The sequence below is a fragment of the Hyalella azteca genome, unplaced genomic scaffold (genome assembly GCF_000764305.2).
Source record: "Hyalella azteca isolate HAZT.00-mixed unplaced genomic scaffold, Hazt_2.0.2 contig3122, whole genome shotgun sequence".
Lineage (NCBI taxonomy): Eukaryota > Metazoa > Arthropoda > Malacostraca > Amphipoda > Hyalellidae > Hyalella > Hyalella azteca.
The window spans coordinates 544,498-572,497 of record NW_025933375.1 but is presented as its reverse complement, the minus strand read 5'-3'; the positions used below and the strand labels follow the sequence as shown (position 1 = coordinate 572,497).

The 28,000-nt window shown below is 36.9% G+C and overlaps 1 protein-coding gene across 1 annotated transcript in view; it reads right to left on the bottom strand.

Moving 5' to 3' along the window:
- Nucleotides 1-28,000, bottom strand: part of LOC108674300 (basement membrane-specific heparan sulfate proteoglycan core protein) — a 218,311-nt gene that overhangs the window by 113,297 nt on the left and 77,014 nt on the right. The window contains exons 21-31 of the mRNA XM_047885790.1: nucleotides 27,391-27,498; nucleotides 22,394-22,516; nucleotides 19,964-20,080; nucleotides 17,555-17,662; nucleotides 15,467-15,574; nucleotides 12,387-12,494; nucleotides 11,004-11,126; nucleotides 9,991-10,143; nucleotides 6,971-7,240; nucleotides 3,727-3,840; nucleotides 1,210-1,344 (exon numbers count right to left, since the gene is read on the bottom strand). Of these exons, the coding sequence (XP_047741746.1) occupies nucleotides 1,210-1,344; nucleotides 3,727-3,840; nucleotides 6,971-7,240; nucleotides 9,991-10,143; nucleotides 11,004-11,126; nucleotides 12,387-12,494; nucleotides 15,467-15,574; nucleotides 17,555-17,662; nucleotides 19,964-20,080; nucleotides 22,394-22,516; nucleotides 27,391-27,498 (1,467 nt within the window). The remainder of the gene's footprint in view (nucleotides 1-1,209; nucleotides 1,345-3,726; nucleotides 3,841-6,970; nucleotides 7,241-9,990; nucleotides 10,144-11,003; nucleotides 11,127-12,386; nucleotides 12,495-15,466; nucleotides 15,575-17,554; nucleotides 17,663-19,963; nucleotides 20,081-22,393; nucleotides 22,517-27,390; nucleotides 27,499-28,000) is intronic.

The window sequence follows — 28,000 nt, the reverse complement described above, 5'->3', positions numbered from 1 at the left end:
GAACGCCTTTACTACCCAGTGTCTGATTACTGGGATCATTTATGCTGGAGCAATATTGAGGTACACCTCTAGATCAGTGGACGCCTTTACTACCCAGAGTTTGATTACTGGGATATGGTTAATAACTTTGCTCAGATATGTTCTCATATCCTACACATACTCATACGTGAGTGAAGAAGCAGAGTGAGAGAGATGAAGATGCAGGCTGTGACATGAAAAATTGAAAAAAACGTAATATCGGAACTAAACGAGAAGCGTCTGAAAAGTCTGAGCACAGAAAAGCCGTCTGATTGAAACATTGGCAATGCTACACTTCACGAGAAAGACGTAGAAAAACGTGAACATTTGAATAAAAAGTGATTAAGAGAGATCGTTATCACAGACCAGCTAGTCAAAAGGAGCGTGAATCCTGAGCGGGATATTGCTTAGGCTCATTGACCAATAATTAATGGAAATGTTTTATGTAATACCGCATCAACTGTAAATATTAGAATACATTTTAATTAAAAAGAAGCTTAGCAACATGTATGTTTGGAAGTTTACAACAATAATTACAAGTCCGGATCAATTAGTTATTTATATTTAGAGAAAAATGAAGAATTTCCCGAAAAAGTTACTCATGAAATGTACATGGAGTGACATCGGCGCAATATAATGTAGGACTTTTAGCGAATAACTTTCGGAATATAACTGAAAGCGAAGAGGTTGAGAAAATTTCATATAAGCTGAAATCAAAAGTTAAAACGTTTTCAAAAAATATAAACAAACATAGTATACGATTCGCTCAGAATTCGTATACGAGAAAGCGAAATTTTCTTTATCAAAAGCTTTTGCGTAACAAATCATAACAGTAAAAAAAGCCACAGATATATTATTCCAAATAATGAATCAAGTTAAACTCGAGATAAATTTGGAAGCACATAAAAAGTATATTATTCCAAATAATGAATCAAATTAAACTCCAGATAAATTTAAAAGCACATAAAAAAATTCTCTGAGGACCTTCCAAAGGAGAAAATAACTTAAGTAATAATATCAGAAGCAACACAATACGAACAGGTAGCACAATAAAATAACTAAAATAACTAAAGTAATAATATCACAAGCAACAGGTAGCACAATAAAATAACTAAAGTAATAATATCACAAGCAACAGGTAGCACAATAAAATAACTTAAGTAATAATATCAGAAGCAACACAATACGAACATGGGCAGTCGATTTCGTCAGAGTTATCCCTACAGTCCGGACGGCTGTCGCAGCGCAGGTCGGCAGGGATGCACGAGGCATCGCGCACACATTGAAACTCCGACGCTTGACATGGACCGGGGGGAACAACGGGCCCTACATGTCACACGTACAATAATAATCATTATAATCATTATATTAATTATAATTATTACAAGTATAATCATCATATATAATAATATAACACGAGGCATCGCGTACGCATTGAAACTCCGACGCTTGACATGGACCGGGGGGAGCAATGGGCCCTATATGTCACACGTACAATTATAATCATTATAATCATTATATTAATTATAATTATTACAATTATAATCATTATAATCCCCAGATACAATTATAATCATTATATTAATTATAATTATTACAATTATAATCATTATATTCCCAGGTACAAATATAATTAATTATAATCTTTACAATTATAATCATTATAATCCCCAGGTACAATTATAATCATCATATATGTTAAGGAGATCGACCTGGCATTTTGAAAACTTCTACAGTTATTATCCGATTGTCATGAAACTTCACATACATACGTAAAATGTGAAAATAAAAACATTTTGCTCTACATACATCGCAGTAGTATCATTTTAAAGCTCAGAATGTCAGCTTTAGGATGAAACTAAGCAAGTAACTGCAGCACAACTCAGGTAGAAACTATATTCAAAGATTTCAGCATTTATTTACTTTGTATCTAATTTCTTAAAGAACTCTCCCACCCGCCTCCGTTTAAAGAGTCGTCATGAACGTAAATATTCACGTAGAGAGATGGCAGTGGTACCATTTGAAAGAACAGAATTCCAGCTTTAAGATGAGTAGAAAAACTGGAAAAGCCAAAATTGATCGATTTTAGCCAGGTCGATCCCCTTAATATAATTGCATAATTATAATCATTATATTAATTATAAGGGAAAAGTAAAGAGAACATGACAAGGATTCACTGCACGAGAAAGACGTAGACTTATAAACATCAATATTATACAGATAAACAAAGCTGCACAGAAGAGAAATTTTATACCAAAATTATTGTGCAAAAGCAATAATGACATAATTAGGTGACTTATAGGTGATTACGGAGTAGGCTGCGCAATTAAAAATCAGTAATTTATTCAAGCAAGTAAATTAGTCACGTTTTCAAAATTTGGCATATCACTTTTTTCGAATAGATTGAATGGAAAAATATATATATAAATAATTAATGAAGGAAAGGGACCAAAAATCAAATTAAATTCAATCAAAATCCTGGGAATAGGAGAAATATTTTGCGGACAGAGAAATTTTCAGCTGCCCACTCGGTGTGAAGAAGAGTCCGGTTTTCAAATGCATTAAATATCACTTGTACCTTGAAAGGAAAGCTGCTCAACTATTCTGATTTAATTCAATAATAAGGTGAGCGTGGCCAAAAATATTATGAAATTTCATTAAATATGCACGCTACAATCCATAGGCGACACTAAATATTTAAATTTATAAAGAAAATAAGAAGGAATACTAAAAATAACGTATTAAAGTTGGTGTAAAATGTCAACAATTTCGGAAAATGCATGTTCACAGTAAACAGTCATGCCACAACATTGGTGCAGCAAGCTACATGTAAGTCACCACCAACAACACCGTACGACAATAATAAAATTGTCAAAAGAGAATCGCTGTACCATCTACAGCACAGCATTTGAAAAAAAATTATCTATTCTTCCATGAATGTAGTATTTCCTATTTCGGTTCTCTCCTAAAAGGTGAGTTAACCGTTACAAACTAGCACCAAAAATAGCTACCGAACTAATATAGTTAGGGGTTCACCAGAGCTACTGAAATATATACCTGCTGATATTACCGATAACTGGTACGAAAATAAGCGTAGTAAATGCCCAATGGCTCCCATTATAGTTGGCGTTAATACAAGCATATAAAATAATTTATTCCTGTCAGCGAGATTCGTTACACTCTTTCATTTCAAGTTGATTTACATGAAGCGAATGAATAATAAAACTCGTTCTGTAACATAGCTAGTTTAGCACACTCATAAAAAATAAGCACCTTGTAAAATATTATAAATTGAGATGCTGCGAGAAAAGAGATTGAGAACGACTCAGAAGGAGAGCTCGTGGTCGCACGTACCACAATAAGAAGAGCAAGTGTTCGCACGTACCACAATAAGAAATATAGCTCGTGGTCGCAAGTACCACAATAAGAAGTATAGCTCGTGGTCGCACGTACCACAATAAGAAGTATAGCTCGTGGTCGCAAGTACCACAATAAGAAATATAGCTCGTGGTCGCACGTACCACAATAAGAAGTATAGCTCGTGGTCGCACGTACCACAATAAGAAGTATAGCTCGTGGTCGCAAGTACCACAATAAGAAATATAGCTCGTGGTCGCACGTACCACAATAAGAAGTATAGCTCGTGGTCGCAAGGAAAGTAAGTGGTCGCAAGTAACACAATAAGTAAATCAAGTGGTTGCCACGTACCACAATAAGCTTCGTCGGAACGGTCGAGACAGTCAGGCCGGCTGTCGCAAACGACGCGCTGTGAGACGCACTCGCCGTTGTTGCATTGAAACTCGTATTCATTGCACGAAGCGCCTGGAGCGAGCATATCGTGCGTCAGTGACTACACTGTTAGAAAAAACGGTGAAAAACGGTCCACTGGCGTTCTAGTGGCCGGTCGCCCCGTGAAAATAAACTGTTTCGTCGTTTTTATCAGATGTTTTACGGATTTCTAGAGTTAAATTAGAATAAAAACGGTGATAAAGTGTTTCTTTTCACGTGCCGACCGGCCACTGAAACGCCGGTAATACCGTTAACGGTAATTTTTCTAACAGTGTAGGCAGACTTAGGGTACGCACACAGTGAAAGCAGGTTGCCAGCGTTGCTGGTTACCTGCTTAGGCTGGCGACTGAAATTGAAATAAACAGGCCTGGCGCTGGCCTATTCGTACAGGTTTTCACTGTGAACACTTACATTATTATCCTATGTTCATTCTTGTGGCAGGTTGGAGCAGGTTGCCCGCGCGGGCAAACCTGCTTTCACTGTGTGCGTACCCTTAAGCAATGTCATCATGAACACCGCCGAAGAGAAGGCAATGTTAAGGGTACACACAAAATATCACGGTGCTGCTCTGTCTGTCCATACTTTATGTCTGACACATATTTCGGTATTTGCTCGAAATGAATTAATAGATTTTTCATTCAGCACTCATTAAGAGTCTGTGAACCTCTTTAAAACAATGAGAATGAAGTGAGGCAGTCGAGGAAGTTAAATAGGAAGTAATGGACATATGCAGCATCAACAATGACAATGCAGGAATTTGGTGAACTCGATGCAGAGTTATTAAGGGACCATTTGAATCGTAATAATTAAGTTGCCATTTGAATCGTAATAATCGCGAAAGATTTCTTTGCCACGAGTACAAACATACTGTTATCAAATGGGGACTTTAAAGTAATCAATATCAAATCCGTAAAAAATAATCATAAATTTTAATTCCTAATAGATAATATATACCCACTTCAAGATATACGGGGTCATGAAATAAATGCAGAAATTTCGATTGAATATGAGTTACAATTGAGAATCAAATCTATAATGACTTTGGAACAAAAGTTTATTCAAGTTAAACCCATAATTATGGTCTGAGGTTCTCTAGTTAGAAGACAAGTTGATTAGTGTTATCATCAAATTTACTGAGGCATATACTACGGAAAAACTTTAGAAGCAGACACACCAAAAAGAAGCAGGCAGTATTTAGGGAAATGTTTTGAGCTTTAATGAATGATTAGCTGCGTGACTTAATTCGTATTCGTATCACGCAAGTATGCATTCAAAACATAAGTTTAGCGAGAAATGTGTGAAGAGGCCTCCCTTGCTTCATTTTACAATAAATGTTCAATTTAAACTCCCAATTTGTCTTCAAATACGTGTCCAAGTGGATTATAAAAATGATATTTTTTATTCAAAACTTTTTTGAGTTTTTTTCCCAGATGTCTAATATATTGTGCAATAGTAAATATATTGAGCAATAGTATTGCGCAGCAGTAAATATGTCGGCAATATATGGTTAACGAGTCTTAAAATTCATCCGAATGAGAAGCTGATATAACGCGTTTAGACTGCAATTCATCATCAACTTCAAGTTTACTACTGCAACAAGCGTCATCACAAGGAACAGAACAGCTCCAAGAATGTCAACCCTGCAACAAACTAATATCAGGCAAATATACGTGCAACTACGGGAAGTGTAAGCCCCGCAACCATTCGTACATCGGCACGACTATAACAAGCCTATATCCAGACGGCTTACAATACACTTTTGCAGGACCAAAAACGCATACAATGGATAGCTACAATACCAAGTTAACTCGAGACGAACTAATACAGAATACAGAAGTTCTACGTCACGAACACGACTTCAGTAGTCGACAAATAATGGAAGAAATTCGAATTCAGCTCATTAAATCACTAATCAACTTTTATCTCAACGGAATTTGAAACTTCACGATCCTTTACTTGTTCCCTACTCACTACACTTTAGTGTAGGTAATACTACTACTCGTCCATTCAGCTGCTTCATTTCAATATTTTGACGAGGCATGATACGGGAAACGCGTTGCCTGATTTTATCAGACCTCATTTGGAAAAATTTCAAGACTCGATCGGTAATCCTAATATTGTACCAATTATTAGGTAACTGGAGGAACTAAACTCCAATTAAGATTTGAACATAAACGACGCTCTTTTTAATCAAACTAAATTTAATTAAAATTTCATCAGACCTCATTTGGAGAAATTTTAAGACTCGGTCAACCAAATATTAAGAGAAAATTAAGATAAAATTAATATTAAGTTGAAAATAACACTATTTTTAAATCTTGGTGTTCTTACAAAATAATTTTAAATTGATTAATTATAAAAATCTTTCAGTGAAGTTAATTTCGGAATGTATAAAAATAAGAAGTTTTGTCAGAGATCGAATTTCGAGAAAATAATATTTCACTGCACTCTATTTTAGAGGCCATAAACTGGTGAAGTTGAAATCGAGCCCATTAATTGAACTTGAAAAATTATTTCAATGAAGGACAAATATCTTGCGACAAATTAAATGTATTTGGGATAAAAAAAAACGAAATTTAATTCATTTCTGAAGTAATGATTTTCTCAGAATTGAGTTTTATGCGCAAGAAGTGTTCGTTTGATTTAATGAGTTTTGTATAGGGCAGTTAAAGATTGTGATAACAAACAGAAATTTAATTCATTGAAGAAGTAATGAATTTTGTCAGAATTGAGTGATGTGCGCAAGAAGTTCTCGTTTGACTTGAAGAGTTTGTATAGGGCAGTTAAAGATTGTGATAACAAACAGAAATTTAATTCATTTAAGAAGTAATGAATTTTGTCGGAATTGAGTGATATGCGCAATAAGTGCTCGTTTGACTTAACGAGTTTGGTATAGGGCAGTTAAAGATTGTGATAACAAACAGAAATTTAATTCATTTTAGAACTAATGAATTTTGTCAGAATTGAGTGATATGCGCAACAAGTGCTCGTTTGACTTAATGAGTTTTATATAAGGCAGTTAAAGATTGTGATAACAAACAGAAATTTAATTCATTTTAGAACTAATGAATTTTGTCAGAATTGAGTGATATGCGCAAGAAGTGCTCGTTTGACTTAATGAGTTTTATATAGGTCAGTTAAAGGGAAGCATGCAGCTACAAACCACAAAGAAGTTCGTCAGAGGCGTCAAGGCAATCATATGAGTCGTCGCAGCGCAGGGCGTTAGCAAGACATTCTCCAGAATCACAACGAAACTGGTCAGAGGTGCAATTTTCTAAAGGACAGTTGATCTCGTCGCTTCCATCTAAGCATTCGAAAAAGCCGTTGCAACGCACAACAGCGGATAAGCATTCGCCATTTGCACAATGAAATTCAGAAGGACTGCAGAACCCTGTAGAGGAAGATGTCTCTCCTCCACCTCGAGAAGGAACGTCTGCAATTAACACACGTGCACTCACACACATCTGGGTGATTTAGTAATTTGATAACTGTTGTTATTCCTACACTGGAATTGATTTGATAATTTGATAACCATTGTCATTCCTACAATGCAATATAAAAAACATCTTCCTATTACCATTCTGGTACCCTCAAGCCTCTGTTTTAATTATTTCAGTTATCAGACCGTTGTCATTCCTACAATGTTTAATAATTTGATAACTGTTGTCATTCATATAATGCAATTGATTTAATAATTTGATAACCATTGCCATTCCTACAATGCAATATTAAGACATCTTCCTATTACCATTCTGTTACTCTCAAGCCTCTGTTCGAATTGTTTGTTATCAGACCGTTGTCATTCCTACAATGCAATATAAAAAACATCTTCCTATTGCCATTTTTCTACCCTCAAGCCTTTGTTCGAATTATTTCAGTTAGCAGACTGTTGTCATTCCTACAATGACAAAAAAATATAAAAAATATCTTTCTACTACCATTCTGGTACCCTCTAGCCTCTGTTCGAATCATTTAAGTTAGCAGACCGTTGTCATTCCTACGATGCAATATAAAAATATCTTCCTATTACCATTCTGGTAACCTCAAGCCTCTGTTCGAATTATTTCAGTTATCAGACCGTTGTCATTCCTACAATGTAATATAAAAAACATCTTCCTTCTACCATTCTTGTACCCTGAAGCCTCTGTTCGAATTATTTCAGTTATCAGACCATTGTCATTCCTACAATGCAATATAAAAATATATTTCTATTACCATTCTGGTACCCTCTAGTCTCTGTTCGAATTATTTCAGTTATCTGACCGTTGTCATTCCTACAATGCAATCTAAAAATATCTTTCTATCACCATTCTGGTACGTTCAAGTCTCTGTTCGAAATATTTCAGTTATCAAAGCAATTTATTCAGCATATTGACTATCACCCTCTGACCCTTCTAACTTAGTGACAGTGTTGTCCCACGTTAATTTGAACGTATAGCATGCAAGTTAATTTAGAAGACTCGACTGATGAAAAATGGAATAAATTACATGATTTATTTGCATGAATGTTGCGGCGAAGAACATATTCACGAAGGTTAAGAACAACAGAATTAAATCGTAACTTGAGATGCCTTAAATAGAAGAAAAACGTTGATGTTCAGGGTATAATTAAAATAAGATTAGTTGGGATGAATATTAAAGGAAATGTTGGATAGAAACCCAGAACTTGAAGCTTGGTTAGTCATTAGTACGTCAACTTTATAGTGAACTCTTTTAATGCTGAACATTGAAAGCGGGTGCTAGTAACGGAGAAGATCAAACGTAGTCATTTCTAGTAAACCATAGAATTATGTATAACATTAGATAAGTTAATTAAGAGCTATAGAGCAGAGCCCAAGCCATTTTTAAATTCAAGCGTTTTCATTTCGGGAGCCAAGAAAGAGGGCCGCCGACATTGTATTGAATCGGTTGATGAAACGAGGCAGTGACGAGGGATATATAAATACAAATCAGAAAATTGATCGTTCAATGTGCCAGGGAAACTAAGTCTCGTGTGTTCCTCACGGAAGTGAAACTCAAACTCACATTATTAATTCAGTGCCAGAAATCACTGACACTTGCCACCGTCGTACAAATGTCTGTCCACGCGTAATATTGCTTCGTTGATAATCTTCAAGATTTTCACAAATCAAAAACGTCTCTTTTTCTCTTCTACTTTCAATCGTTCAAAAACCACATCAGTCTAAAAAAGCCAAGCGATCAAGTCAAATACTCAAACTGTTGTTATCAGAAATTGATATTTGAGCGGGAGTGAAATTATTCATTTGAAGAATTAAACAAAAGGAAATAGTCGACAAAATTATTACGATCGCTAAAGTGATAGATGATTCACTGTGCTTTCGGCATGGCTGCGGCATGACAGTGGCATGTGTGGCATGGCAGCGGCATGACAGTGGCTTGTGTGGCATGACAGTGGCATGTGTGGCATGACAGTGGCATGTGTAGCATGACAGTGGCATGTGTGGCAGGGCAGCGGTATGACAGTGGCATGTGTGGCTGTGGCATGACAGTGGCATGTGTGGCATGACAGTGGCATGTGTGGTATGGCAGCGGCAAAACAGTGGAAATTGTGGCATGACAGTGAGTTTATGTCAAAAAATTAGTAATTGACGTGGTTATATTCGCGTGTTTTTGGAGAGGCAAAGCATTAAAGTTAACAGAATGAGAAATTCCAATTCTTCCAAAAGGTTATAATATATATTACAGAAGGTTATTAGAAGAAAACACCGTCAAGGATATTACAAACGATTCTATACACACGCAGGCTATGCAAATTAATGAAAGAATTTCAAGTAGATTCGAGATACCGGCGAGTAGACTAGAGATACCACACGAAGCGTTAGTGCAATAAAAGTCACGCACGCAGCGTTAGTGCAATAAAAATCACGCACACAGCGTTAGTGCAATAAAAGTCTCGCACGCAGGGTTAGTGCAATAAAAGTTACGCACGCAGGGTTAGTGCAATAAAAGTCACGCACGCAGGGTTAGTGCAATAAAAGTCACGCACGCAGCGTTAGTGCAATGAACGTTACGCACGCAGCGTTAGTGCAATAAAAGTCATTAGTTCTATTGAAACGATGAGATTAATAAGGCAGATTTAGCAGCGATTGTTCCCAGTGGACGCGTTGTACCGCTAGAAAGACTCGTGCACAAGCGGTAATAATTAATAAACGTAAACGGCACCTGGAGGCTGGACGGGCTTTATTGTGTCACAAAATTCCTCGTCTTCGCCGTTATCGCAATCGTCGTAGCCATCACAAAGCTCCGTCCGCCGAATGCACTCGCCGCCCAAACAACGGAATTCGCTTGAGCCTCCGGGACACGGTTGAGATGATTCTGCATCCGCATAATGTAATTTGTTTACATATTTTAAGCCGTCATGCAATAATACGAGGTTCCTTATCAACAATAAATTTCATTCTGCATCCGCATAATGTAGTTTGTTCAACACATTTTCAGCCGTCATGCAATCATACGAGCTTCCTTATCAATAATAAATTTCAGTTTTCCATTAAGAGATAAAAACATTTTGAATTGACTTGTTTTTTTAAAGAGGAACTTAAATACCATTTTGAATTGACTTGCTTTTGTTAATTATACCTCTGATTGATCTATGAAATGGAACCAAAAATAAACAAGATTTCAACCATCGCCTAAAGTTCACTTTAATACAGAAGAATTCATGCAAGATGCGCGAGTTCAATATGAACACGAATATTAATAGTTTAATATAATACAGCGGATAAAATGTAGAAATCAAACAGAACACCGCGTCTAAAATTGCAGTATAGTATAGATGCATAACATTGTACAATAATTAAGGTTGAAGATAATTAGCATGAACGTCAGGCTACGAAACACTTCTCTGTAAAAATAAAAATTATATACGCGAGTAAAAGCAGTCTGAAATAATTTTAATGTTATTACCTGAGATTTTGACAAGTGCCTTTATATGTTTAAAGAGTAACGATACTATGTTTGTACAATAATGCCCGTTTCATATAACTTGACGGAGGAAAACGTGAAATTCAGTACGGATGAATTGTGATATTTAAGAATTGAAGTACAACCCCGTCTAAGAATCATATGACTAGTAAAGACGCATTGGTTATAATAAGACTCATTGGTTATATACCATTGGTTATAAGACTTGGTTATATAACATTGTTTATAAGACTTGGTTATATATAACACACCTGGACATCCTATCTCATCGGAGCCGTCTGGACAATCATTGAACCCATTGCACCTCTGAGTGAGGTAGACACATTCTCCAGTCTGGCACTGCCACTCTACACTGTTGCACTGGCTCACGGCAGCTACACAGCAGCACAGAAGAAACATGTGTAAGAGACGTAACATTCGCTACAGAAATGAAGATTTCTGTGTGTGACCACATTCTTAAGTTGGATAAAGACCACAGAGACAAAAAACATTAAAGACATTATTCAAAAGACAAAATAACACATCATAAGTAATAACAATAACGACAATAAAACAACAAGCATGGAAATATCATGAAAAAATAGAGAATAAACTGAGAATTACACGAATTTGCATAACATAACAGTGAGGGTTCGGAAATGATGCAAACAACATGAATTCAAGAGTAAACGTCCATATACAAAAATGAACAACACGATTGTAAAAAATAGAGAGGGTTTACGAGGCACTGATTACTTCTAAAGAACAAGATGGCAAGCTAATGGAAAAATATTAAGTTTCTGGAGGAAATAAATGTAAGACATGCTCACAAATACAATTAGCGTTGATATGGTATCCTATACACTTCGAAGCTGGATCCCTTAATATCGAGTAGTATAGAGGAACATTCAAATAGCGACCAGACCAAATCAAGTCACGCAAGTCACGATTAAAGCAAACAAATAGTTAATGAGATAAAAACGCTCGTGTATAGAATCTCTGTAGAGGCATTAAAGAAATGGAATCCCAAACCAGTGTAGAGTGGGCATTCAAAATCATTCCATATACTCGCAGTAATTACTATTCAAGTTAGAATTCCTCTGCGTGCATGGAATTTTTTTTTTGTTGGAGAATATAAAGTTCCAACAGATGTGCAAGAACTGATAGGACAAAATACTGCATGAAGATTTTTTCGAATTTTTTTTTGTTATTTTAGACGGATTGCTAGATTTTCGTCGAGAATGAAAGCAGAGATAACGCGTGATCAGTGAATGTACAAGACTTCAACGAGAGATGCAAAATTTTTACAAAAAATTTGCTGGTAAATAAAAATCCATTTGGGAGGCGGCAGCGGAAAACTGAATGCTGCGTTCACCAAAAATTCTTCACAATTAATTACTAACGAAATCAGCACAAGATACTAGAACTGATACTGGTACAGAAAAATAGACCAGTCGATTTTTGGTGTCAGGTTTAAATTATTCCTCCTTCAATTATTAAGACACTGAGCTAAGAGCATGATGCGTGTTCAGTAACAACGAGCGACATGCATTAAAATTAATAAAAATAATGGACATGTAAAAGACTCAACACCACGGATGTGTCCAAGTAATAAAAATAAAAATACAAAACACTACCCCAGCCATGACACCTACCGCAGTTGTTCTCGTCAGATCCGTCCTCGCAGTCACGCACTCCGTTGCACTTGTGGCTCTCCGGCACGCACTGTTGGTTGTCGCAAGTGAACTCTCCGCTGATACAGCCTGCTCGCATGGACAAAAATACTTTTAAATGTTTCTTAATTCCCTTGATGGTAGTTTGATGGAATTAGGGGAATGTTATTAAAGGAATTGAATGTGACACGATGAGATAGTTGAAGGCTTTTTTGGAAAATTATCTTTAAGTTTAACCAATAATTCTTAATTCCCTTGATGATATCTCATGGTAGTTAGTATGGCCGAATCTTTTAAATGCTTCTTAATTCCCTTGATGATAGTTTGATGGAATTAAAGGAATGGAATTAATAGAATTGATGAATTCACTTAATTCATGGTAGTTACTTTGGCCGAAACTGTTCAAAGTTGATATAGGACGGAACTGAGCCTGACTATAAGTTTCTCGGCCGAGGCGTATATGTTCCAAACTGTGTGTTTTTAAATTTAAAAATCCGATATAATACTTTAGCATATTTTTTCAATATAACTCAGCAGCTAGTGATAAAATGCAATGACTAAATATTTCTTAATAAGTATGTCCGGAGATCTCAAGACTACTCCAGTTATTGGGAGGGCACCACAAAAAGCCATAGGTAAAAGGTATAAAATGCTCAGATAGAGGAGAAAAAAATCAGGGTTCATGCAAACGATACAAACTTTTCATCCCAAATGAAAAGAAAAAAATTACAACTTAAACTCCATACGAACAGTGGATTATATATATTTTTGGTGCTTCGGTGAATAGCGAATTGAGAAACGACGATCAATGCCACCATTATGAGCCGTTACAAAAAGTTTCATTTTGGTATCTGGATAAAATAGATGTAAGAAACGATAGTAGCGGTCAAAAATGAGGCAGGTCTATTGAAAATCTTGAATAACATTTCTTTCGTGGAGGGCTATGCAACACTGGAGAGGTTCGACAAGCAGAGTTCAGAAATGCTTGAACTCTGTACACGAGCTGTAGTGAATACGTTGGGCGAACACGGAGGTTGGGCGAACACGGATGAAAAAGTTGGAAATACGGCCACTTGGGCCTGGTATAGGCACGTTTACGTGGTGATGTATGAATTCATACAGAATACCGATAACGATCACAAGGTGCTGTAAACACGATCACGCGGTGCTGTAAACACGGTCACAAGGTGCTTTAAACACGGTCACCAGGTGCTGTAAACACGATCACGCGGTGCTGTAAACACGATCACAGGGTGCTGTAAATACGGTCACAAGGTGCTGTAAACACGGTCACAAGGTGCTGTAAACACGGACATGAGGTGCTGTAAACACGGTCACAAGGTGCTGTAAACACGGACATGAGGTGCTGTAAACACGGTCACAAGGTGCTGTAAACACGGACATGAGGTGCTGTAAACACGGTCACAAGGTGCTGTAAACACGGACATGAGGTGCTGTAAACACGGTCACAAGGTGCTGTAAACACGGTCACAAGGTGCTGTAAACACGATCACAAGGTGCTGTAAACACGATCACAAGGCGCTGTAAACACGGTCACGATGCGCTGTAAACACGGTCACAAGGTGCTGTAAACACGATCACAGGGTGCTGTAAATACGGTCACAAGGTGCTGTGCACACGGTCATAAGGTGCTGTAAACACGGTCATAAGGTGCTGTAAACATGATCACATGGTGCTGTAAACACGGTCACAAGGTGCTGTAAACACGGACATGAGGTGCTGTAAACACGGTCACAAGGTGCTGTAAACACGATCATAATATGCTGTAAACACGGTCACAAGTAGCGATAACCTTGCTTACTGTGTGCAAAAACACGAAGAGCTGGGATAATACAAATAGATGCTGTAAACACACTTTCCATGCTGCAAACACACGCGGAATTAGTTGCAGCAGCGGCGTAATGAATTTTTCCTCTCGAATGTAGGAAAAACATTAGCATTACAGTCAGCGTAGCGGCAGAGGAAGGCCTTGATAGCAAACAACGTACAGTCTTCATCAAAAACTAAATTTTCGAAAACAAAGACAAAACAAAAATTTTCGAAAACAAAATTTTCGAAAACAAAGATGGAACGCAGCAGTTAAGATAAGTGCGGCTAACGAAATGAGCAAACTGAGTGCATGAAACACCGGAAGCGGAAGGATCGTTACGGTGACTACATACGTTGTAAAAAACCGTGCGTAATGAAATAATATATACCAGGGCCCATACTTTCAAAAAAAGTTAAGAGATCGTAAGTTCATCATCCAATCATTGACGGCCTTTCAAGCAAAATCCACCAATCATAGACAAGAAAATAGAGCGTAAGTATTTACGTTCACTTAGCGAGTTTTGAAAGTATGGCCCCAGGAAAAGTTGTGTATATGCGTAAATTTGTTGCTGGTGAGGTGAATTCACAATGCTGAGCCAATACGTGCATGAGATCGAAAGTTCAGTAAGTAAAATGCGGTGATGAATATTCAATGCAAAGAATATGCATTTTAAGAGAGTTTTCTTCAATTTATGACTATACCGCACTTTGCAGTACAAATATTGAAATTTTGCTGTTTGATTCTAAGGACAAAATCCTGCGGCAGCACAAAGTATCAAGAAAATCCTAGGAAATTTACATAGGGAATCAAAATAGATTTTCATAGGAAATGTTGCACCATTGATGATAATGACTTGAGGAACGTGGCAAGGGAAAGTGGTGCATAGTGAGCTATATAGCGTGCGTGTGGAAAGACTGGAATGACACAACGGACCTGACTGTGCACTGTGCAGTGATAGTGCAGTGACGCGTGCAAAAAAACTTCTAATTATACCAAAAAACTTAGTCGAATGCTTTCGATATTGACGGCTCGAGAAGTCAGGGTTAAATCGTTAATTTACGAAGCAATACTAAAACATGAAACGTTTACTACAATATCGACACATTTATGTTTTTTCTGGCATGAAAAAGGTGTAAGACATAACGTGTGCGACAACTGCTGTAGGACATGTCACAACTCGATCGGCAACATCGAAAACACCATCGACTCGTGTTACCTGAATCAACCTCACAATTTATTTCGTCGGAACCGTCAATACAATTCGGCAGGCCGTTACATCGCTGCGATCTTGATATGCAGTCCCCGTTCAAGCAGAAGAAATCATCTTCGTGGCATGACCCTTACCACATCAAACAACATCAGGATCAACGTAAAAAATATAACTCAGTACTCACTGCAGTGAGTGACAGAGAGCGCATTTTCTCGTTGACGAAAACGTGAAGTCGCGGACAGACAGACGGACGGGCGGACATGTCGAGCACAATAGGGGATTTTTTCCATAAATAAAAAAATGCGCTAAAAACTTCAGGCAATCTAATATTCAAGAAATGACGCGTTTGAGTTTTAGAGGTTCAAGCTTAAGGGAATAGAAGGAAGGCTAAATGAACATCTCGGCCCCTGCTGCTGTTTCGCGTACGAGGAGGCTTCAAAAAGTTCGTGGAAAAACAGCAGTTTGAAAAAACGATCAAAGTCAAAAGGTTTATTTTCATCCGCATGCTTTATCTTCCAACCAAGCTTCACCGTAAATGTGATGTTTGACCTGGTCTATATTTCGGCAGATGCCATGTTGCATGATCGGTTGTTGCTTTTAGAACAGCTTACTGCGTCTGTCCCTTTAATTTAAGTGTTCATGCAAGAATACCCTATAAAACATTAATACAGGACAGTTCTTGTGCATTGGCATCATATCATTTTCATATAATTTCAGTTATGTCCATCTTTCACGAAATTTTTGAAGCGCCCTCGTACAGGTAGGACCGGGTAATTAAATGAACAAATAAGGAATTTTTGACAAAAGATTTGAAGAAAACTGAGTTCATATTCGAATAACTGGTTAATCAGTTCCTACCATCGATTCCCCTTCAGCTCGATTATTTTTCTTGGTCAGTAACGCAACAAAAGCCAAGACAGGCGCTAAATAGGGCGGCCATAAGCCCCTACAATTTCGCCAATCGTCGTGGTAGTAATAATTGGCACTAGAAAAATAGGTCTGCAAAGAAAGTATTATATTCAATATAGTTCACTCTCCCGATTCCATTTCATTAACTTTAAACTACAAAAAACTGTTCAAGTTGTAGGATGCTTTGGGATCCACGTGTTATAGATAATTATTTTATTTTAAATCTAAGTTGAATCTGAATTTAAAAAGCAGGAACATTTTAATTAAATGAGTGAATGTCGATGCACATAAATTTATTGAATATGGTGGGTTGGTGGTTTACATTATAAATATTAGGAACTTTCTTCTCAGACCTCTTTACTATTTGGGTGCTAAAAATTGCAAGCAAACAAACGTTCTAAACCCGAGGGATTTTCAGACCAAAATTCTAATAATGCAAAACGTGCGCCCGTTCTGCAGTTAGCGAACTATATTAATTACAAAAATATGCATCAAAACATCAGTTAAATTCCATTCTCTGTAACATAAAAACAATTACTCAATTATTTCAAACAGTGGCATTCACATTAATTCAAATAATGCTCTCTGAAATAATTCTAATAAAATAACGAAAATTATTTCAATTTCATAGTTATACAGGAACGCTGAATAATATTGGCATGCATTGGTTGCATGAAAGTTATACAACGCAGGCTTTTTTCAATTTCATTCAGCGGCATTTGGCTCGTTGCGATCAATTAGAATTACCATCAAATATTCATATCAAAGCGAGGTTAGAAAATGTATTGAAAATGCACTCGATCATTATTTCTGAAATTAAGGTAATTCCCAAAGGAATTTCATAGATATTTTAATAACAATAATTGAGCAAAAGTGTTCTTGTTCATAAGGAAATTTAGTCAATTGTGTTATTGATGGATAATCTAATGACAATTAGACAGAAGTGTTCTTGTTCATAAGGAAATTTATTCAATTGGAGTTGTGTTAATATCAGTTTTTTCCATAAATAAAGTCATTATTATAGGATTCTCTAAATGAGAAATGATGTACTCACTGCATCCTTTTTCATGGATATTAAAATAACAATTAGACAGTAGTGTTCTTGTTCTTAAGAAACTTTAGTAAATTGTGTTAATATCAGTTTTTTTTCACAATAGTCATTAAGCATAGGATTCTCTAAATGAGAAATGATGTACTCACTGCATCCTTGTTCGTCTCCACCATCAGTGCAATCGAAGCGACTGTCGCAGCGCAGGTATTCAGGCACGCAAGTCAGGTCCGTACATTGAAACTCGCCGGGCGGACACTCTGCGCGAGCCACGCAGAGAAAATTTACAGACGCGTCAGCTTCTGATTTGGATTACCAGAAGCTGGGTCCGTCATTCCCATGACGGATTGGTTGACTGGTTTGATCGCATTTCGGTGATTGGTTAATGCCCGTGACGTCACTGAGATCGAGAAACGTAAACAATCCCGTCATTCCCATGACGGATTGGTTGACTGGTTTGATCGCATTTCGGTGATTGGTTAATGCCTGTGACGTCACTGAGATCAGTGACGTCACAGGCGGAACAACAAACTACATCCGCGAAAATGAGCTTCTCATGGGTCAACCTTATACTAGTTCAACCATGGGATGTGCCAGTACAGTGAAGTATGAAATATACACGCAGGATGCGGAGGAACGAACGGAGGGTGAGGAATAAACAAAAGAAGATTGTTAATATAAGTAGATCTGTAGGTTACAGAACAGGTACGAGCGGAGGGTAAGGAATAAACAAATGAAGAGCGTTAATATAAGTAGATCGGTAGTATATAGAAAAACAGGATAGGGAGAAAATGAAGCGCATCGATTTGTAGGTTAGAGAATAACAGAAGGAGAAAAAAAGCGCCAATTTATTTGAGGAAAAAAAAAACATAGGAAAAAATAGGAAAACGGAAATTATTTGAAAATATACAATTAAACGTAAATCATAAAAAAGAAAAACAACACAGGAAAACGGAAATTATTTGAAAATTGACAATTAAACGAAAATAACATTCATGGGAGGAGTATATGTGAGAAAAAAGAGACACGTGTAATAAAAGTGACTAGGTAATAAACTATTGATGTACAAATGACAAATACACATGGAACGAGAACATAATATATCCAAATGATCGTACCCTCGTACTGCGGATACACCTCGATATAAATTAAATTACCTGGAATGAAGCTTCAACCTTTAGGCTAGTAAAAAAACTGAAATGCAAATTAAATTCCAAATCACACTGCAACAAGCGGAAAAAAATCAGAAAATAAAGCCAATGCTGAAAATTAGTATTCACAGAATGAGCATAAAATTCAGCCCACAAAATGTGCATGCAAGAGGCAAAGGAAAACGAAATAAAATGTTTTGAATCGAACAAAATGAATTCAGGAATTCGTTCTCTTTTACATTTTCGAAACTACAAAAATAAGACCACAAAATTTGCTAAATTTTAGCAATTTAACTTGAAAACATTCAACGATGCAACAATTTTCTTAAGAATTGAATTATTTCTCAAAAGTTATATCTTTAATAAAGATTATAAGAAGAAATAAAAGAGGCTCATGGAGTCAAAAATACAGCGAGTATTTCAAATTTTTTGCATTTCCGATGAAACAAGAAAACATGACCAGAGAAAAACAGATTAGGTTCTTCTGCACAAAAAAGTAGTGTGCAACTTGGAGGCTGGGTGAGGGCTTTAAACATCGATAGAGCGAGAGATGGTGTGTAGGAGAGATTAAAGAGAGAACGAGAGATGGTGTGTAGGAGAGATTAAAGAGAGAGCGAGAGATGGTGTGTAGGAGAGATTAAAGAGAGAACGAGAGATGGTGTATAAGAGAGATTAAAGAGAACGAGAGATGGTGTGTAAGAGAGATTAAAGAGAACGAGAGATGGTGTATAAGAGAGATTAAAGAGAGAGCGAGAGATGGTGTGTATGAGAGATTAAAGAGAGAGCGAGAGATGGTGTGTAGGAGAGATTAAAGAGAGAGCGAGAGATGGTGTATAAGAGAGATTAAAGAGAGGGCGAGAGATGGTGTGTAGGAGAGATTAAAGAGAACGAGAGATGGTGTATAAGAGAGATTAAAGAGAACGAGAGATGGTGTATAAGAGAGATTAAAGAGAACGAGAGATGGTGTATAAGAGAGATTAAAGAGAGAGCAGGAGATGGTGTATAAGAGAGATTAAAGAGAGAACGAGAGATGGTGTGTAAGAGAGATTAAAGAGAACGAGAGATGGTGCATAAGAGAGATTAAAGGTCATTAACTAAAGCGAAGGCCGAAAAGAGCATTCAGCGTTAAATGGTTAGTCCGGCTCTTAGGAGATGGAAGGAAGGAACAATATGGATACGTTAAATGAAAATTAATGAACATCAGGTTTTGAGTTAAAATTAGCATAACATTCAAAGTGAAGAGAGAAAAAAACTTTTGACGAAAAGATTACGATATATTCTGGAGTTTAGATTGAATTTCACAACAGCAACTGTAGGCGAAGGGTCCAGTCATGCAATTATTTCTACGAGTAAAGATGGTGTTTGTTAATAAACGGTGCACAGTAAATGCAGTATCAGCGAATGACATACGACAATAAGCTTCATCGGAGCCATCATAGCAGTCGTCGACAGAGTCACACTTCCAGGCCAGGTCTACGCACTCCCCGTCGTCGCAACGGAATTCACCAGCAGTACAATTGCGATTCACTGTGAAATTAAACACATACTACATACTATAAATCTAAAGACAAAAAGACTGTATCTAAAGACTATACTATCTAAAGTATAGATAGTATAGTCTATCTACTATCCACTATCTACTATTCACGTGCCGATTCACGTATTCACGTGCCGATCGGCCACTGAAACGCCGGTAATACCGTTAACGGTAATTTTCTGACAGTGTACATACTATAAATCTAAAGACAAAACCATCGTGATAAATAGAGACAATTTTAGAACATTTTTGGAGGAAACCCCGCAAAAACTTCTGAGAGCAAGAGAATGAATTTGGGAGCACCAGCTCAGAGTTAAAAAGTATAACAAAAGCACACTGTTAGAAAAAAAGGCGAAAAAACGGTCCCACTGGCGTTCTAGTGGCCGGTTGCCCCGTGAAAATAAACTGTTTCGCCGTTTTTATCAGATGTATTACGGATTTCTAGTGTTATATTCGAATAAAAACGGCGACACGGTGTTTCTTTTCACGTGCCGACCGGCCACTGAAACGCCGGTAATACCGTTAACGGTAATTTTTCAAACAGTGTACATACTATAAATCTAAAGACAAAACCATCGTAATAAATCGAGACTATTTTAAAACATTTTTGGAGGAAAACTGCAAGCACTTTTGAGAGTAAGAGAATGAAAGTGGGAGCACCAGCTCATAGCTAGAAAGTATCACAAAAGCAATAGCAAAGTAACCATGAGACGAAAGAGAGAAGTAAAACAGCTCGATCGCTGAATGTGATGAATGTTTTAAGATGCTGAATTTTCATTCAATTTGAAATGTAATTAAAAGTAACTTAAGCAGAGGAGGTTTGATTCGGCCTATAACTGATGACAGTAAGCAACCAGAGTAAATAAGGAGTGTAGAAAAGGTGCGTATATATTAATTTTATGCAAGTTTAAGCATAATAGAGGAATGAAATATAGAAGAATAAATAGAGGAATAGAATGGGCTAATGTGAGCCTCAGCGAGGAGGCATTCAGATGTACTTATATATATTGGAAAATTTGTCAGATCAAAAGAAATGTTTTTAAAAATAGAAACCCTCACGAGAGAACAAATCTATACTCGATCAATGGGTTATCTACGAATAGAATAGAAACGTGACGAAAATGAGGAAGAACGACACCCATATCAGGAAAAGAGATTTGAAGGACTAAAGAATCTATTCTTAAACACCATAAACCACTCCATTAATTCACAAGTGAACGAAAAATTTATTTTAAATCGTCTTTTAAAATCCATCAACACTAGATCTGAGTAGTAAATTATGTAGTAAATTTAATAACGTACATAACGTTATTTAATAACGTAACATAAACGTACAGATAACAAATAAAGTTATAAATAAATATTCAACTCAAGCTTCAAGCCACAAAATATAATAAAGCGAGCGGGTGCAAGATAAACTCTTCCTCCCCTGAATTTATGTGCACAACTTAAACACGTAGCGGAGCTCAAACCCGAAAAGCTGGCCATTAATTCGATCGGTTTCTCAATTAACTGCAATTAACAATTTGAATGCAGTTTTACGATAGGAATAAATTACAAATATGCGAAAATATTCAAATTACTTTTTCTTGTAGTAATCGGACATTGAATAAGTTTGTCCTAAGCAAGACAATTTTAAAATTAGAAAAAATATCTCCGGCTCCGGCAAAATTTCAGATTTGAAACTCCTTAAGAGTAGGAATTATTTTCAACGCGAAGGTCGAAAAAAATTCTTCGCAGAATCGTAGGCATAACGTTCAAAAAGTTAGCCGTGCTCAAATTAATTGGCGAAACCGATTGAAAAACTAATAAAAAGCTTAATTAAGGTTATCTAAATAATTATTTCAACAGTGGTTGTTATCCATGCAATGTTATATAATCAACAAGATTCTGGTGTGAAACATGCGATGTTAGTGAACCTCATGGAAAGATTATATTTATTATTATTTTGTGGTCACGTATGAGTAGGTTAAAGCCATACAATTTAGAGCCAAAAAACAACCTCAAAATTTACAACCGTCCTACTCATTTCGTGACGCGGAAAAGTGATACTAATTTTTTTTGTTATTTCCTTAAATTTTTCAATATTATGAACCTTTGAACTTGAATGAAAATCTCGACTGCTGTCAATGGATCGAAATTTCTAGAAGACTTGAACCGAACTAAAATTTGAGGATAAGTAGTTTTAAGTAAAGAAAAACTTGAATTTTTGTTTTATTTCATTATTGAAACTCATTAAAAAATTCCGAAAAAGTAGTAAATACAAAAAATTCCCCGGAGGCAAAATGCCAGACTTTTCTAACCTTGAGGGCATCCGATTTCATCAGAGTTGTCAGAGCACTGAGACAGTCGATCACAGCGCTGCGATATGTCCACACAATCCCCATTGTTACAAGTAAACGAATTCGCGGGACATTTTGATTCGGCTGCACAGTGGAAGAAAATGCAATACCGAATTGCAGGAAATTCAAGACTGTCGTAGACCGAGCTTTATTTATGCATTTGGAGAAAATTTATTCACTCTGAAGATGATTTCGATGATAGGAATGACGCCGAGGTTTGAAATTGGTTGAAGACAAAGTTTTAGTGTTGACGACTGAGGAAGACGACATTGATGAGAATCTATCAGGCAAGTCAAATGGTCGACATCATTCATGTTCACATCAGACATTCTATCAGTCAGAAGCGATAGAGTTTCAGTCGGTGTTTTTTCCATAGTTGCTGCTTGTCATAATTTGGAACGAAGTGAATATTATAACTACTTTTATCATCTGGACTTCAGATTAAATTGCAAGGTCTGCGTTTTATGAAACGATCTGCATGTCAGGAGTACAAAATGTGGAAACATTTCACGTCTTTTTTTGTTACCTACACTGTAAGAAAAAACGGTGAAAAAACGGTCTCACTGGCGTTCTAGTGGCCGGTCGCCCCGTGAAAATAAACTGGTTCGCCGTTTTCATTAGATGTTTTACGCATTTCTAGTGTTAAATTAGAAATAAAAACGGCGACACTGTGTTTTTTTTTCACGTGCCGACCGGCCACTGAAACGCCGGTAATACCGTTAACGGGAATTTTTCTAACAGTGTAGAAAATGCTTGAAAGGTGTATTACGGATCTCATTCTCGTGTTAGTTATCCAGGCCCGTACTCCTAAAAAATATCATAGTTAATGAAACATTTAAGCAAGCGTAACAGATTCCAAGAACAACTACAACCAAAATGCGACCAACGGATGCAGTTTTGATATAATTAAACATGAATTGCTAATATTGCAGAGTCATGCCCATATCACATTGAGCTACACGTTAACATCTGCAGCTAACAATTCATCAATCTGATTGGTGGACCCAGTACTATATTTCGGGTGTCGGCATTGCGATAAATTTTAAATGAACCAAGTTGAGAACCATTGTTCACCTGAGTTGGTTCAATAAATTTTAACTGAAGTAAGTGAATCTAAATAACTACTTCAATAAAGAGACCAATTGCAACAGCAAAGGAAGGGAGAGGATGACTGAGGTTAATGTACGAATTAAAAATGCTTAAAGGCAAAATATAACTTTTTGCATTAAGATTGAATGTGATTAAAACACATTCAGATATGTTAATGCAGGTCCGAGTTTTTGAATTGCCTATTCACAATAATTAATCAAGATGCGTCTGACAAAGTTCACGTCACGTTGCTCGAGCAGTACTTGGGATTATGGACAAGGCATCGAAAAATTCAATTAACCTTATTAATCAAAAAGGAATTACAGTGAACCAATAACTACGGTGCAAGTACAAACGAGCAGGAAAAGGGTGGTTATGATTACGAAGCTTTCGAGACATCGTTGAAGTTGTAATAAACTACAAAACAAAAGGAAAAATCCATGAGAAGTAAACTTAATTCATGAAATGACGAAAATTTTAATTCAATAAATAGCAACTGAGAAATCCACTATTTTGTGGCGTGTTAAGAATGATAGATATAAAATATAATTTGAATGGACTATGACATAAAATATTATTTAAATAGTTATCACTATAACCAGGGGCTCAATGAATCTAGGACAACGACAACGATGCCTCACATCGATAGGGTGTAACTTAAACAAAATTTAGAGTCGCCCCAGCTTCTAGTACACCAAATCAGAAGCTGGGGCGACTCTAAATTTTGTTAGGGAAGAAACAGCTGTGATGGAGGAAATGAACCTACGGCAGTTAAGTTCGTCGGACGCATCAGCACAGTCGATGACTCCATCACACAGTAAACCGTAGCGAATACACTCAGAGTTCAGGCACGTGAACTGTCCTGGGTTACACGCAGTACTTGAATCCGGAGTAACCGAACCTTCAGTGGAGCTAGGGCCTGTAACTGTTAGGAGTTAAGGGGTGACAATACTGTCCTGGGTTACACGCAGTACGTCCTAGGTTACACCCAGTGCTTGACTCCGGGGTAACTGAACCTTCATGGGCCTGTAACTGTTAGGAGTTAAGGGGTGACAATACTGTCCTAGGTTACACCCAGTGCTTGACTCCGGAGTAACTGAACCTTCAGTGGAGCTAGGGCCTGTAACTGTTAGGAGTTAAGGGGTGACAAATTCTCCGATTCTGTAACCGTTACGTAGATGGATGTAAGCCCCAAAGGGTCAAGCCCTGCGCCCATAGTGGAACAAGTACTTTAGTCCACGGGAGAAAAGGGATTATCCACAAAAACCCTTAGGGTCGAGGGTTTTATGTATTGGCATTATACCGCATTAGTATATATGGTTACGTTCCAAGTTCTCTTCCTAGGCACTGATCCCAGGCATGCACAAATAGACACGAATACCATTTGTGCGAATTATTTATTATCCATCAAAATTTACCGATCCTGGAATATACATTAGAATGGAGTGATAAACAAATTTTTTCGAAATTCGTTATCCGACTGTAATTTTCTTTATGTGGACACCTATCACTTGAATACCCTTCAATATTTAGCGTAATTCTGATTTTATTGTCAAATTATCGGAAGTTAAACATGTTTATTGAGTAGATAGCTCATGAATAGATATTCTTTATTCAATCATGAACCATTTAGTTTAAATTGAGCGAAGGCAACTGATGCTACAGAAGCAAGTGGCTTTCAACGCGACGGCATCTCAGAGCGCTGTAAATAATTTGAATAGAATTATTTAATAAAATGTATTATTTAATATTTAAAATAATAGAAAAATTTGGCGTCATGACATGAACTTCGCATTGAACTTTGAGCTGATTCATGTTATTGATCGACGAAATCGTTTACCGTTCATTTGTTCATCCGAGAACCTCTTCGTGGATGGAGGTTCTGCTGCAACGGATTGCTCCAAACTTTGACTGCCAAATCCATTATATTCAAAGATTGAGCCCTAAAATTATATTTTTTATTAATTTACAATGACTAGTCGACAAATTTGGAATTTGTTTCATAGAAAATCCTTTGAAAGGGATCCATTTGCCAGGTGTCCACATAAAAGAAATTCAAGTCGGAAATTTTTTGGAGGGAATTTCCATAAAATTAGTTTCGCTTTACCCAAATGAAAAATTGTACATGGGGCAACGTAGGCCTCTTAACCTTCAATCGTGTTGTACAAAAACACAAACTGTTTTCTTCCCGTCAGCTCGAGAAAGCGTGGATCGTTGACAGAAATCCCAGAATTTACGTGAATAATTGACATGTCATGATTAATTGAATTGACTGTAAACCATGACGGAGTATCATACAAGATTTAAAAATACTTTATCATAGCACAAATTTTTTAATTGTCTGGTGTATTGATTTTCCGATGAATAGACAAAATAATGACAAAGCAATATAAGATGGCCATACAATTCTAAATCATAATTAATTTTAAAATGAATAGCTCAAACCAGTGTTTCAAATGAAGCATGGCACTGGAATAGAAATTTTACATTGTGCATGAAAAACGCGAGTCCAAGCACACCAGTTCAACCGAAGACAACAACACAAAGCAGTCACACAGCGCTGGACAACAACACAAAGCAGTCACACAGCGCTGGACAACAACACAAAGCAGTCACACAGCATTGGTGAAACACACATTCAGTTGCATCAAAACGCCCAAAAAGCAACCGACATTCAAAAACAGACAGTCTGTGGTCGAATGTTGATGCTTTGATGAGCAATGCTTATTTTGCGATGGACGTTCAGAAGTGAATATTTTTCCGCAACAAACATATCATATCAAAAGATAATAAACCATTTCTTGAAAACTTCCAGAAGCGTCAGTTTCAACGCTCTCCAAAAATGTCATTGTGTAATATTGAATTATTCAAGAACAACTTGAAACTGAAATCAGAAAATTTTTTAACGTAACCCCATGTATTAGAAGATCTGCAATGAAATAAGATAAAAAACATAAATCAATGTGAAGAATAACACACGACACATTTTAATTAAGAAACCAATTAAAAAAATCCCCACGCACAAAGTGGCCCAATAATCAAAATGCTTCAAAAATATCGCTGATGCTGAAAAAATAAGCAGATTAATTGGTCCATTTACAATAAACTCCAAATGACAGAAGATACCCTTGAAATATGTTCAATCATCCACAGACTGAAGTGGACACAAATGACGCTGGAGTGCCAGAGATTTCACTATTAAAAATATCAGTATTATCATTTACATTAATTTGAATCATTGTCAGGTTCAAGAAACCTTTTCGGATCTTATCACTGAGCTGCAAATAATGCATACTTTCAAAGGGAAACTTGGACGGTTTTGATTATAAGGAGTCGCACGACTCGGGCAATAGTTCTCACGCTATTTTGGCATGTACCAATAAAATTCCATCGAATGAAAACAGTTCCCCATTCATGATCTTAAATTTATCATTGAAATTTTCAATCTATTTATAACAAAACTTGACAATGAAATGCAGAAATATCTTCTGAGGGTATACGATTATTCCATTGAAACTCGTAGCTCATCACATCATACGCGACAAATTCTCATACTCAGTCATACATTTAAAAAAAATATTCAAAACAAGTGACAAACTCTTTGGCGACAACGAATATCTTAAGTGGAAGGACCATTTATTTCACGCCGAGATACAATCTTTCAATTGTGAATAATTTTTAGGCACCCACGGTAGGCTGCCTCTCTTCAGCGCATTATACATTACACTGGACAAGCAGGCTGCCTCTCTTCAGCGCATTACATTACACTGGACAAGCAGGCTGCCTCTCTTCAGCGCATTACATTACACTGGACAAGCAGGCTGCCTCTCTTCAGCGCATTACACTACACTGGACAAGCAGGTACTCACGGCAGGCTGCCTCATCGGAGCCGTCCTGGCAGTCGTCGTAGCGATCGCACACGCGGTCGGCGGGGACGCAAGCGCCGTCGGTGCACTGGAACTCTGACGCTCGGCAGGCTGGAGGATGCAGCAAACACATATGTAGTTCATCGCTTTAATGATGCATAAATGTGGTATTGTGTATAGATATTTAGACTATTGATGACAAATGGTAACTTCTGAAACTAATTAGTGCATGTAAAAGCACTATCATTAAATCGTGTTTAAATCAATCCTGTTTATAATCATAATAATGTGGTACATGTGATAAACAACTTCATTCATTTATATATTCCTAAATTTATTTCAAATATAAAAACATCTAACATAGCCTTTGAAGTGACATGTCCCGTACAACATAAGCAATTATCCTAAAATCAGGTAAAATCAAGCTTTTCCTGAGCGCATTTGTAAGAATTTATAGCAGCAATCATAGCAGCAATCATGGTAGCAATCATGGCTTGGTATAACATTAATGCAGGGCCTCAGAATATTTATCTGCAACACTTAAACGTACACTAATGTACTTGTACAAGTAACGTACTCGAATGATAAACGACAGCTTATTATTTACATAACA